General features: G+C 41.8%; 1 protein-coding gene across 1 annotated transcript; it reads left to right on the forward strand.

Moving 5' to 3' along the window:
• Positions 1-1458: 1458 nt before the first annotated feature.
• LOC125468729 (cyclic pyranopterin monophosphate synthase, mitochondrial) lies at positions 1459-3169 on the forward strand. The gene is given in 4 exon segments (XM_048565029.1): positions 1459-1756; positions 1828-1961; positions 2269-2365; positions 2368-3169. Coding segments are annotated over 3 exon segments (693 nt in total). The 5' UTR covers positions 1459-1756; positions 1828-1856; the 3' UTR covers positions 2859-3169.
• The last annotated feature ends 11322 nt before the right edge of the window (positions 3170-14491 follow it).

Raw genomic sequence — 14491 nt, forward strand, 5'->3', positions numbered from 1 at the left:
AACGCCCCACAAATTGTTGAATAAACTCTACATACTTAATACACGGTATACACCCTACATTTGCTTTTTCAATTAAAAATTATCTTAATACACCTCACATACTTCTCCATAATACCCTCACACCCCACATTCTTTATATGCACCTTACATTTTTTGCATGCACCCCATATTTTCTATACACCCCACATTTCTCAAATCTTATAAAGCTTTTAATTTGGACAAAAAATGCCGACTGGAATTTTGACAAAAGATGCTGCTTGAGATTTAAAGCATATGTGGGTTGTTTTTAATTCCACCATTAAAATCCATGTGTAAGATCCCACATCGGTCGGGTGAGGGTTGGTCTCTAGCCTTATATGTACATGCCCATCTCTTCCTAGCATGACTCATTTTGGGTGGAAGCCCAAGAACAAAACCGTGAGGGCGTGGTCCAAAGCAGACAATATCTTGCTACGGCGGGACTGGGATGTGACAATTTGGTATCAGAGCCAGACTCACCATTCATTGGAGTATGCCGATGAGGGCGTCAAGTCCCTAAGAGGGGTGGATTGTAAGATCCCACATCAGTGGGATGAGGGTTGGTCTCTGGCCTTATATGTACATGCCTATCTCTTCCTAGCATGACGCGTTTTGGGTGGAAGCCCAAGAACAAAAATGTGAGGGCGTGGCCCAAAGCGGACAATATCTTGCTATGGTTGGACTAGGATGTGACACCATGTCGTATGTTTTTAATATTTGGTGCTAATTTTTCATGCAATCTCTGTTATCCCTAAAAGATGAATACAAACATAGAAGCTAGAATAACACATCAAAAGCAAGATTAAATAATTATAGATGTCGTCAAAATCACTAAAACAATAAAAAAATATGAAGTCTTATCTCATGTGAAGCTTCCGAAATATCGATTCTGTGTTTCATTTGTCAAAAATAATTTTTTTCAATCAACATATTTGTAGTTTCATTGATTAGGATTTTGTTCAACAATGGAGGGTCAGAGGAGTTTTGATGGTTGAAGAAAATAAATAATACGTTAAAAGTAATTTGGGGTGTATATAGATATATATATATATATATATACATTTTTTTTTAAACCTAATAAGGTCAAAATTGTCATTGCATAGTAGGGTAAATAAGTTATTTAATATTAAATTTTAATGTAGGGTGTATTCAATATTTTGTGGGGTGTTAATATAAAAAGCTCATTATTATTATCACTCCAAACTTTCGATATTAAAAAAAAAAAAAAAAAAAAAAAGACATTTGGGAGTGCCGATAACATCACAAAAAGAAAGAAAAAAAAATTTGGGCCTGAAAGGATTAATAATTGGCTTCCCTTGGGCCTTTTCGTGATGCCCATTTGGCAAAGCCCTCAAGAAAAATGCGAAGCAAACCCAGCAAAGACCGTGTTCTTGGCCAATCGCTGCTTTCTCTTCCTCTCAGGTACGTGCGTGCTTTTACTACATGGCTCCATGTTAATGCGCAGAGCTGTAGACACGACGCGTTAAGCGTGGCTAAATATAATTTCCTCGCACTTTCTTTTCACTTCTAATGAACACAGATCTTAAGTTGTTTTTTCCGTGTGAATTCCCGATTTCCGTGGTTTTTAACCTGATGACCATAACGTGTTTGATGAATTGCCTGACCGAGAACTGGGTTTTATAATTTATGCATCTCTCTCACTCAATCATTCATATTTGTAGCAAAAATGTTGCATTCAAATGAAGTTTAATGTCTTCCAAAACGTTAGGCAACTAATGTGAGTATGTTTTTGTCTTTCTACATTGTTGAAGGGCCAAATAGAGTTTGATATTGTTCCAGTACTTGCAGCTGAAATTTAAAGTCGAGTTGTACCGGAAATGTTTCTTCAGAGGCTCGCGGTATCATCTTTCCGTTCGAGAAGGTTTTTTAGTAGTAACAGCGGTAACAATGATCTTGCAAGAACTATTGCTGAGCTTAATAAGGTAATGTATTGTGTATGCTTCTTATTTACGAATGCTGAGTTACGAAAATGAACTGCCTTCCTTTTTCGCTTTGCTATTAGATTCAACCAATTACGCTTACGGTGGCAGAGAATGGGGATTGGAAAATAGAATCCACAGCCATAAAATTTATCTTATATGCAGAACTTCAATTTGAGCTTTCTTATTGATCTCGAGAAGTATTTCGTGGTTGTTCTACTCGATACCTTATGTCGAAAACTCTCTTTTGAAGAAATTCATAAGGCATCTTGCAACATAATTCCATGTATTAACAATATCCTGGTTTCAGGAAATGGAATCGGTATTTGGTGAACATCCAGCAAGTGGACCCCCAAGTTTTCCAAATAACGATTCTATGGCTCAAGAACCTCAACTAGCACCTCAAGAAGAGGCGAAAACGAACTTGTCCTAACTCACATTGGCAGTACAGGGGAAGCGCAAATGGTGGATGTTTCTCCCAAACAAAGCAGTAAGAGAACTGCCATTTCTAGCGGCAAGGTAATTCTTGGAAAGCAGGTGTTTGATTTGGTTGTAGCTAACCAGATGGCCAAGGGTGACGTCCTTAGCGTGGCGAAAATTGCTGGAATAAGTGGAGCAAAGCACACAAGTAATCTCATCCCACTATGCCACAACATACCACTGACCCATGTTAGCGTTAATCTGTCACTAAATCCGCAGGATTTCAGCGTGGACATTGAAGCGGAAGCCAGTTCAACAGGGAAAACAGGGGTTGAAATGGAAGCAATGACAGCAGTGAGTGTTGCTGGGCTAACAGTGTATGATATGTGCAAGGCTGCTTCGAAATCTATACAGATCACGGATATTCGACTCGAGAGTAAAACTGGTGGGAAGAGTGGGGACTGGTCCAGGGAGGAGTAATGCTGCAGTGATGTGTGTGTGCAGAAGATTATAGTGCAGGATGTCACTGTCTGCAACTTAATGCTTTTGCGCAAGATGCCACATTGTAATGAAAGCACTCCATTTTTGGGTAACGTGGAGTATGAATTGGGTATCTTTCGTTTCTCAAGAGAAAGCTAGTTGTGAGTTGTGACCAAACAAAATGGAAAAAATAAATGGCTAGCTGCAATGCTTTTGGCTCATTATTGTAAGGAGTCATTCACGAATCAGAGTTTGATGTATGTGCATAAGTTTTTTCAATGGTGGTTTTAATGAGGTATTTTTATTTGGCTAAATTGCATTAATATCCTTCTAGTTTACTCGGATTTATACTCTCATTCTTTAAGGTTTTTCTGGTGCACTTTAGTCCTTGTAGTTTCGTTCAGTTACATGTGTAAGTCCAATCCGTCAAACGAGCCAAGGTTCCTCCCAACTGGGTCTTTCAAAAGAGAAGATTTGTATCAAATTGAATGGAAGAATCAACGTAATCGACGGATTGAACTAAAGTGAAAACGAAACGAAACTGCGAAGCCACGAAAATGATCAGCAACAAAAACTACAGAGACGAAAGTGAAAATTCGAGTAAATTACAAGAACTGACACTCTTTAGTGCCTGCTTTGCGCCCACACGGTTTGATGTAAGCAGGCTTCATCTGAAAAGAAGTTAACATCTCAAGCAAATTTTGTCCAACCTGATAAGCCTTATTTCTTCTTTTTCAGAGTGTGTTTCTTTTATCCAGGCCTTTTTGTCCGGAATCAAGAGAGCAGATGGAACACCTCGGTAGTAACACTGTTTTCATATGGAAGAAAAAACATAAAAATTCACATCAGTCAAACAACTTCTAGAATTTGGGGTTGGTATGAGCTCACACAGTTAATACTTGATGCTCATAAAATGGACACTTGCAAATCTAAAGAGAGGATTCTATTTATCTATAAATTATAGTTTGAATTATATATATATATATAAGAAATTGTTATTAACATTTTAAAAATCTCATTTTTCACTCTAAGTTTTATATAATTAGAAAGTAAAATACACTCGTAAAGAGTGTAGAATAAGATTTTTTAAGTACTAATAACTGTATATATATATAATTTATTAAGAAAAATAAATTGCACATATGTTAAACTTGTTTGCAAATAATAATGGCTTCTTACATGTGAAGGCTACATAAGTTTTGCATAAAAGTTTTTGATAAAAAAAAAATTATAGTTTTGATGAGGGTCAATATATTAAAAAAAAAAATTCAAAACTTCAAAAATTGGAAATGCATTGATAGAAATGAAATTTGAAGTGAGCCTTATGACCCGTGGTTCTTAGTTTTAGTTAATCTTTGCTTACGACCTAGTTTTAGTTAATCTTTGCTTACGACTGAGTTGATCAAGTAATATTTAGTCTCTACTTGGTTGAGGATGTTTCAAATAAGACTCATATGAATGCGACATAAGATATATTTGTTTTGAGTTAATTGCCATTTATAAAAATATAGGGCTCATTTGGATGTACATTTTCTCTAAAAGCACTTCTTGGAAACATTTTCACCAAAAACACCAACATTTTCAACTTTTGTTTTTATGTAGAATTTTTCAAGGTCGACGGGCCGAGGGCCCACTTCAACAATACTGATATTGTCCCCACTTAACCACCTGCACAATCTTCAAGTGTGGAGTTTTATCACAAAAGGCCTTGATGTTAGTTAGAGTGAAGTAATTCTATTTAAAGTGTTTATCTCTTCCCTCTTGGCCGATGTGGGACAATGGGTGTTCCAACATTTTAATTTGAAGTCAAACAAATAATGAACAATTTGCAGGGAATGGAATAGTTAGATATGAAGATGATTCAATTGAATGATGCATCAGGATTCCCGAGTCATATTTATATATGACCGACCAACCAACCAACATTAAATCTTGCCGAGATTGTTGGATTTTGGTCCTCGGTAATCCACATGCACCCATGATTTTCATTATCACGTTCAAGTCAAGAAGTGATTTTTTAGTGTGATTGGTACACGAGATTGTATATCACGTGTTACTATACAACTAGTGGAATATGTGTGTTAAAATGTTAATAACTTAAAAAATAAAAATTTCCACCACTTCTATAAAAACGTGATGTACCACATGTGTTCTCGTCACAAGAAAAAACTTCTCCAAGTCTAGCACTGTATAACTCATGAATAAATCTTTCCGAGCTTGCATCTGGTCTTGGGTTTCAAGATCAACCAATGAAGTGGTAGATTTTGTTGCGACGCATTATGAGATGGGACACATCAGATGACAAGATTCTCCTTAACTAACAAACTCCGTTTGAAATGGCTTGAAGAGTCATTTAATATTATTCATGACGCTATGTTAAATAACATATGTAATTGGGACGAAGTATTACGTCTAACTCATGTTTTTTCTTCAATTAATGAATAATGCCTATCTCCTACCATCGGAGTTACAACAATAAAAACAATAAAACCCTATCCCACTAAGTGGGGCTAGTTGAGAATTATATAGCGCTATTACGCTCGGTTTTGCACCAAATCCTTTATTAGCTCTAAGTGATCCGTGTCTTTTCTTAAAGTTTCTGCCTGTCTTCCTACGCCTTCATCTATCCTTTTGCCCCGAGCCTCTATTTTAAAATCACATTTTTTAACTTGAGCATTTGTAGGTCTCTATTTCACATGTTCAAACCACCTTAACCTATTTTCTCTTATCTTATCTTCAATTGCGACTTTACCTTGGATATCATCGTCCTTAATCCTATCATTTCTCGTGTGCCCTCACATCAACGAAGTATTCTAATCTCCGCTACACTTATTTTTAGCACATTTTGATGCTTGATCGCCTAACATTCCTTGCCACAAAGCATTGATGGCCTAATTGTAGTCCTACAAAAAATTTCCTTGAGCATTATTGGCATAAGAAAGCCGCACGATACACTTGATGTACTCTTCCACTTCATTCATCCGGCTTATATTCTATGGTTGAGATCTTCATCAAATTTTCAGTTATTTGGTAAGATAGATTCAAGATAACGAAAGCGTTCACTCTTTATACTTTCTGATCCCCAATCCTTACCCCTATCTGTTTTGAACCCCCAATTCTCATTAAACTTGTACTCTATATACTCTGTCTTTGACCTACGTAGATGAAACCCTTGGATTCCAATACAACCCCCAAAGGATAAGCTTGACATTTACTCTCTTATACGTTTTATCTATCATCACTATATCATCTGTGAAAAATATACACCAAAAAATATTATATTAAATATATCCCATTAACTTATCAATTACCGTCGAAGTTACTGAAAAAACAAATATTTAGTGCTAGTGCTCTAAAGAACTTGTTTAGGATCACATACTCTTATTAGTACTTCAGTCTGACCTGTTTAAGACCCTTTTGGGTAACCATCCCAAGTCGAAGCGGATTGTGGTTGTATGATCCAGGTGGCCTTACTCATTTCGGAATGGTAGTGGGAATCAATAGGACCAGGGTTGAGATGAAGACCCGCACTGAAATGAAAGGAGATACATTGTCTGCCCTCTTGTTTGAGTGTTCTTTCCATCATTTTCTATTTGTACGGTTACGGTTAAATCATGTTAATATTCTATATTCATATTATTTTTTGTCTTATTGTTTGGGCCCAAAATATTATGATTGGGCCGAGCAGCAGGATGTGCTCGGCCCAAGGTAATGACAAATACTATGGGCCGAATAATAAAACCCAGGCCAGCTGGCAAGGTCGGCCGAATCCTATCCTAAGAGGTCCAGATGAGTAGAGGGATCGAGGAAGTCCTGGTGCGACCAGGATTCTCGACCAGCAAGAAATAAAGCCTCAAAAGGAGGAGAATTCAGAGTCCCAGAGGAGGTAGGATTGTTCAAGCTAGAGGTAAAATGGGACAAGGACTCCCAATCCAAATCCGAATGGGTTTCAGGGAATGAGGTGCTATAAATACAAGAAATTACGCAATAGAAAAGGCCTTCAGAATCAGCACACAATTGCCCTGCGCAAAACCTCTCAAACATCTTGAGATTTTTTCCTTTTCCTTTCCTGCCAACACATCTTCAGTTTGGATAAACAGCACTATGGAGGCACCCGGCGAGCATCTTCAGTTTGGATAAACAGCACTGCTGCCGCAGAATCCGCCGACCGAGGAGCACCTTCAGTTTGGATAAACAGCACTGCGTCGAGGTCGACCGATTATCTATCTAAGTCTCGGCCGAGAAGGGTTTTCGAACTCTTGTTGGTAGAGGTCATCCTACTAAGCCTTTCCGGCATAGTTGGGTGTTACGAATTGCATTGCTCGGCGCATTGGACGCCGAGTGGTTTTATGATTGGATACTCGCAAGTAAGCTTCAGGGTTCGGCATTCCGACGACCGAACTACGTTTACCATCAAGACATACATCACATTCGAGTACCTGTGCCCATACAGTTTGGTCTCGATTAGGCATGCTTATACTCTTACGAATATAATCACAGTGACCGAATCAGGGTCCGACGACTTGTGAACTCCGTAGAATTAGTAGCCTTGTCTTCAGGCTATAGAACTCAGAGGCCGAGAGCTTTCCTTCCTCGGTCGCAATCGCAAGATACAGAAGTCAACAGCGCACCCAACGCGACATCACATTTTACTCCTCGGCCGAGCTCGGCCGACGAGTTGGCACGCCCCGCATTCAACCGAAGGACGTAGTTAGCTCATTAGTTACTCAGCCTGCGTGCCACGTAGGTTTTGTAATTTTTGTAGGCAACATTTTGGCACGCCCAGTGGGACCATTGTGCTAAACCTTCGGAGTTCATGACCGTTGAGACACGGTCTACCAAGAAGAAAACAACCATGGGAAAGTCAACAGCTGACTTACCAGTGCAAGGCCTTGGGCAGGATTCGCACCCAGCAAAAAATCCGATCATTGCTATGCCACCCGAGGCTACAAGTGTGACACGCCGAGAAAATGAGATCTGTCTCGGCGAGCAACCTCACAACGCGGCGATCCCGAATCAAACGACACCCATGTTTGTGGAGGGGATAGTGGAAGATTGCGACGACGATGGTGGAGAAGGCTCTGATCCACCAACTAGGTCGTTTCTTCGGAGACGACTTGATGAGCAGTATCGTCAGGTCGAGCAGTCAATTGGTCAAAAGATGAATGATTTGCTAGAAGCAATACGAAGTAACAACGATACACAGACCAGAATGCTTGAAATATTAGTTAGTAAAGCCTTCAAAGATGGCCAGGTCGGCCAACCTCGGCAGCTCTCGACGAACATGCCCATACCAGCCGAGAGAGGGTCCGCTCGACCGCAACCAGTCACCTTAGAAAGAAGAGGACCAGGAAATAGATCCGAGGGACCAAGCCAGGGAGAAAAAGCCGCTTCCGTGAACATGACCGAGGTCCAGAGAATGATTGATTCGGCCCTGAAGAAAGGGTCGAAGTTTCCAAAATTCATTCATCCATACCCGGCTTACGTAGAAAGGTTTGAATACCCACGAGGATTTAAGATCCCTGATTTCAGCCTCTTCGCCGGGGAATCGTCTTTGTCCTCATTAGAACATGTGGCTCGTTTCACAGCGCAGTGTGGAGACGTCAATAGCGACTTCTACAAACTACGTTTGTTTAATTTTTCATTGACAGGTTCCGCTTTCGCCTGGTACATTAATCTTCCACCCAATTCTGTGCAGAGTTGGGAGGAGTTGGTCGAAAAGTTCCATGAACAATTCTATCGGCCAGGGATGGAGATGTCCGTGTCATCCTTGGCCAGGATGGCTCAAGCATCCGACGAATCTCCAATGGAGTAATTAACAAGGTTCAAGTCGGCCAGGAATTGGTGCCGAGTACCACTCCCCGAAGTGGAATTCGTCAGGATTGCTCTCAACGGATTAGACGTGGAGTACAAAAAGAAGTTCCTGGGGGCAAACATTCGCGATATGTACGAACTTGCTCAACACGTCGAACAGTATGATTATCTGCTCCGAGAAGAAAAGATATCGAAGTCACCATCACGGGGAACGTTGAATAAGAACCCCACGGTTAGCTATGCCTCGGCCGAAAACGGGGACCCTCAGTGCGTCAGTGTGGACGCGGCCGAGATAATAATAGACAAACCATACGTCTGCAAGGCTCTAGCTCAAGTAAACGGCAAAGACACCAAAGCCCATTCGGCCGCCGAGGACATAAGTAAGTCTTCAAAAGTATACACTTTCGACATCACCAAGGCCGATGCAATTTTCGATCAATTATTGGCGGCAAAGATCATCAAGCTTCGGCCGGGACATATTATCCCTAAGGCCGATGAATTGAAGGGAAAGATATACTGCAAGTATCATAATTCTAATAAGCATGCAACCAATAATTGTGTCGTGTTCCGGGATACAATCCAAAGTTGGATCGAGAAAGGAAAGTTGAAATTTCCGGAAAAGCAGATGGCGGTCAACGTCAATCCCTTCCCTTCAACAACAATTGGTATGGTGGATGCTCATCTTCCTAAAAACAAAGGGAAGGCCGAATACGTCCCGGTGCAGCATATCCGTAAACAGAATGGTCGAACAAGGCTAAAGCTTGATATATTTTCGAATGCATCACCCACGGAACAATCGGGGCCACTCGCCGATGAGCCAATGACGAGGTCGAGTTCCGACGAAACTCATGGATCAAAGGTTTTATGTGACCATTGTAAAACACCGATTGAACCTGGGAAGACATTTTCAACACCACCCACGGCCCCTACCACATCACCAAAGGAACTTGGTCCGCGACGTCAAGTGTTCGATCGACTCGGCCCACAAGTACGGCCGAAAGACCAGGCCTCGGTCAGGCGGCGTCTTGACTTCGACGCGCCTTTCTATAATGAGGATTACTACTCGCACAATACTAACAGTTCCAGCTCGTTAGCCGATCGTAAAACTTTCAAACCACCCAGGACATCGGATCAACGCTGGTACAGTTACAATTCCCCGACTGGCTTATATACGGCGTTGTCTAAATCCCAAAAACGTCGACGTCAACGGATTGATTGCATGGCTCGGCGACGAGAAGCGCAGGCTAGCTCTGCCAACCAGTGGCAACCAAAAAAGACCGTGGAAAGCGTAAGTGAACGGCCAACCCCGACTATCATGACCAAGTTAGCCGAAGGGAAGAAAGTAGCAACTTCCTCCGCCGTTTCATCGCCAATTCGGCAGGTAAAATGAAGGCATTCTCCACTCTCCTTAAACTTAAGGATACCGATAACTTTGTTTGGCGCGAAGAACATCAGAGTGCATTCACGCAAATCAAGGTGGCCCTTTCAACCCCACCCGTACTAGTTCCACCTTGTCGCACCAAACCCCTTAAATTGTACATTTCGGCAGCCGCCGAATCCATCGGTTGTCTCCTCGCGCAAGACAACAATGTAGGTCGTGAGCAAGCTATCTTTTATCTTAGCCGAAATCTGACTTCACCAGAGCTCAATTATTCACCTGTCGAGAAACTTTGCTTAGCTTTGTTTTTTGCCGCATCCAAGCTTCGGCATTACATGCTCCCATCAGTGACGCAGGTCATCGCCCAAACAGACGTAATTCGTTACATGCTCACTCGGCCCATCGTCAAAGGCCGAATCGGGAAATAGACGCTCGCCTTATCCGAGTTCAGCCTGCAGTACGTACCCCAAAAGGCTGTCAAAGGGCAGGCTCTCGCCGACTTCTTAGCCCAACACCCTTCCCCATATGGTCTTGAAGGGGGCGATGTCGACATCGGCATAATCACAACACACGATAGCCATTGGACTATGCATTTCGATGGTTCCAGTACTTCGACTTCGGCGGGTGTCGGCATTGCAATTCAATCGCCCGACCACTGCCGATGGTATTTTTCCCTCAAGTTGGATTTCAACTGCACGAATAATCAGGCCAAATACGAAGCCCTCATTATCGGCCTCCACGTTTTACATGATCTACGGGCTTCACGTGTTCTTGTCCTCGGCGATTCCGAACTTGTGATTAACCAATTGAACGACATTTTTCGTTGCATGAGTTGTACTTTAGCGCCATATCACATGGTCGCCACCTATCTGGCCGAGTCATTCGAACGGATCACGTTTGAACACATTTCCCGAATCCACAACACAGATGCCGATGAACTCGCCCAGATCGCCTCCGGAGCACAACTCATGGGGGGCAAACTCGGCCGAATTGCGGCCACAGGCCTGCAATCGTACCCAGCCTTGATCAATCGGCAAACCCTCCAGCGCGCACACGTAATACGTACTAGGGTAATGTCGCTCCCGTCCCTACTAGAACGAGGAGACCCTGTAGAGGTATGTGCCGTCGAGGTAGAACCAGATGATTGGAGAAAGACGATGTTACGATACCTCGATAATCCCAACGGGAAACACGACCGGAGAACAAAGGTCCTCGCCACGAATTACGTGTCATACCAAAATGAGTTGTACCGCAAAGGCAAGGATGGGTTACTACTATTATGCCTCGGCCCACATGAGGCCGCCCAAGCAATGGCCGAGGTACATGAAGGTATTTGTGGGGTGCACCAGTCTGGACGAAAGATGCGCTGGTTGCTTCGACGGCATGGTTATTTTTGGCCCAATATATTAAAAGATTGTATCGAATATGTGAAGGAAGATTTGTGAAAAACATGTTCATTTAAGCAACATCAATAGCATGCAATTAACAATTAAAGGCGGAATCATGCTTGTATGCACTTAAAACAAAACATTTACCCATGAAATTCAAAGCCTAGTAGATAGGTGAACCAAGACTCAACTCAAAACAAAGTGAGTTGAGAAATCAATACCTTTGTAGATTCCTCTTTGCATAAGCAAAGGCTAATCACCCAAAGAGAGGGCCTTCATTCCTTGCATCTTAGATCCATGGATTTGGATGGATGAAAAGGTTTCTCCAAGTTCCCAAAATTGAGAACCTCTAATGATTCATCACCAAGGCATAATGAAGAAGAAATGAGTGACCTTGGAGGAGTTTGATTGCTAGATGATCCCTCCAAGGTTGGCCGAAATTTTAGAGAGAAATGAGAGCTTGTATTCTCATCCTTTCCCCCAAAAATAACCCTTAGTAAATTTTAGGCTATAAAGTCCTTTATATAGTCCCTTCAAATAAGTGACCTAATGGACCAAAAGCCCTATTCTTTTACACATGGCCGGCCTATAGGTTTATTGGGCTTTCAAGCCCTTTGTTTTATTCAAGTTGTCATACAACTTGAGTTAATGGGCTTGACATTCAAATCCCATTGGGCCTTGCGGCCCAAAACTAACCCGAGGTCTTTAACGAACTTATTCATTTGATTAATTAACATATTAATTAATCCTAGCCTTAGATAAATAATTAAACCATTTAATTATTCTTACTCATCTCCGTTGTTTCTTCAAACTCTACCTTACTCGGTGAACGATCCATTAGGTTCCTTTTAGCGAGGCAGTGGGCGATTAAAAACTCTTTCTAATCGATTGTGAATTGAAACTTACTTTCAATTCTCCCGTTAGTGATAATACACTTTTAGGGCTTCCACAAACCATGGTTGACGCCTAGCAGCATGTCATGGTTACCCAAGCTAATCAGAAGAGGTGGAGAACCTATTCAGTTTAGGATTACAAATGCAATACGGTCTTTCTCTAATACAATACTCTTGACCACATTGTTTGGTTTGATAGTTTATTCATGTCTACTATCCAATGTGAATCTTGTACTTATATGATTACCTTGAATGTGATCTGGAACGCATTCCAACATCTCATTCATACTCTGGCCAGAGATTCTATATCATATCATAGAGTATTCTCCCTCAAACAGTTTGAAGGTTAGAGATCCCTTGTTGCGCATTCACTTGCCTCCATGGCTAAGTGGCTTAACCCCAACGATGCCATGGACACCCTCATGATGGAGTGACTTTGACATAATCAAAGATTAAGGACCTAACCACAAGACAACTGTGATGCCTCAGGTCAAAAGACTAATTTGCATTATCCCAACCATGAGTTCTCATGTGACATGAATATGAAAACTCTTCGTTGATCGTGTTCAGTGAACTCATTCTCTATTGAGCACCTACGTACTTGTCTTGATGTCACACACACCAATGACTCGAGACTAGTCACTCTCCCTGAGAGAAGACATAGCACGTACTGATCTTAACGGACTGTTAATGCCCAATTGACAATCCTATGATCAGGAACGTTTAGGATGTGTCAACGAAAGAATGGTCTCATGAATCTAACTTCTTTAGATCGCATTCTTCCAATCACATATTCCTTGGACTTATCGTTTAAGCATATAACATTTATATGAGACGGCTCAAACAATAATGTTTGCCCTTAATATTAAACTAGATTAGTTTAACATGTGAAATGTCCATAAAGTATCATCATATGATTGGTTTTAGGGCACATTTCCAACAATATGCACGGAGATGCGTACCATGCCAAATTCATGGACACGTACAGAGAGCCCCGGCCGAATTACTACATTCGGTCACTAAACCATGGCCGTTCAGAGGTTGGGCAATGGACGTAATTGGCAAAATCACGCCATCATCGGGGGCAGCGAAACACGCGTGGATTATGGTAGCAACTGACTATTTCACTAAGTGGGTCGAGGCAAGATCATACGCTGAATTAACGGCCAAGGAGGTATGCAATTTCGTAGAGGAAAATATTGTTACCAGATTCGGCGTCCCAGAAACGATCATAACTGATAATGGCACTATATTCACGGCCGATAGGTTTAAGGAATACGCAGCAAGTTTGAACATCCGACTCGAGCAATCTACGCCGTACTACCCACAGGCAAACGGGCAGGCCGAGGCAAGCAATAAAGTGTTGATCGGCATCCTTGAAAAAATGGTAAAAGAGAAACCTGGGTTGTGGCACTTGAAGTTAAATGAAGCGTTATGGGCATACCGAACTTCACCCCGGTCGGCCACTGGAACCACCCCTTACGCGTTAACTTATGGACACGACGCCATGTTACCGGTCGAGTTGAGTATAAGTTCGTTACGAGTAATCGAGCAGAGTGACTTGTTCAGTATTGAATATTGTCAAGCGATGCGGCAAGAATTAGAAGATTTAGAAGAAAGTCGAATCGACGCGGGTAACTTATTGGTAGCGCAAAAGAAAATTGCCGAACAAGCGTATAACCAGCGTGTAAGACAAAAAACGTTCGGCGAAGGAGAATTGGTTTGGCAAACTGTGTTGCCTGTTGGGATTAAAGACCTAAGATTTGGGAAGTGGTCGCCGAATTGGGAAGGGCCATTCGTCGTTCACAAAGTCCTCGGCAAGTGGGCATATCATCTCAGAGATCGGACGGGTTCAGTTCACAAATTACCGATTAATGGAAAGTTTTTAAAGAAGTACTATCCAATTACATGGGAAATGCAGGAGTAAGACCATTGTATTGGCAGCAAGACGACCATTGTATCGATAGCAAAACGACCATTGTATTAATATCAAAAAGATCATTACAAGAACAAATACAAATACAATGATGGGTTCCTAAGGGGTCGAAGGGAGGAAAGTCTCGAGGGCAGCTTTTAGCTCCAGCCACTTCGCTTCGCTCAAAATTATCTCAGTCTGCCGTGTCTTCTTGTTGCATTGCAGCTGCTGGATACGCCGTGCAC

Source organism: the organism of the source record quoted next, unplaced genomic scaffold (assembly GCF_019419815.1).
Source record: "Pyrus x bretschneideri cultivar Hongxiangsu unplaced genomic scaffold, Pyrus_bretschneideri_v1 Contig4, whole genome shotgun sequence".
Classification (NCBI taxonomy): Eukaryota; Viridiplantae; Streptophyta; class Magnoliopsida; order Rosales; family Rosaceae; genus Pyrus; species Pyrus x bretschneideri.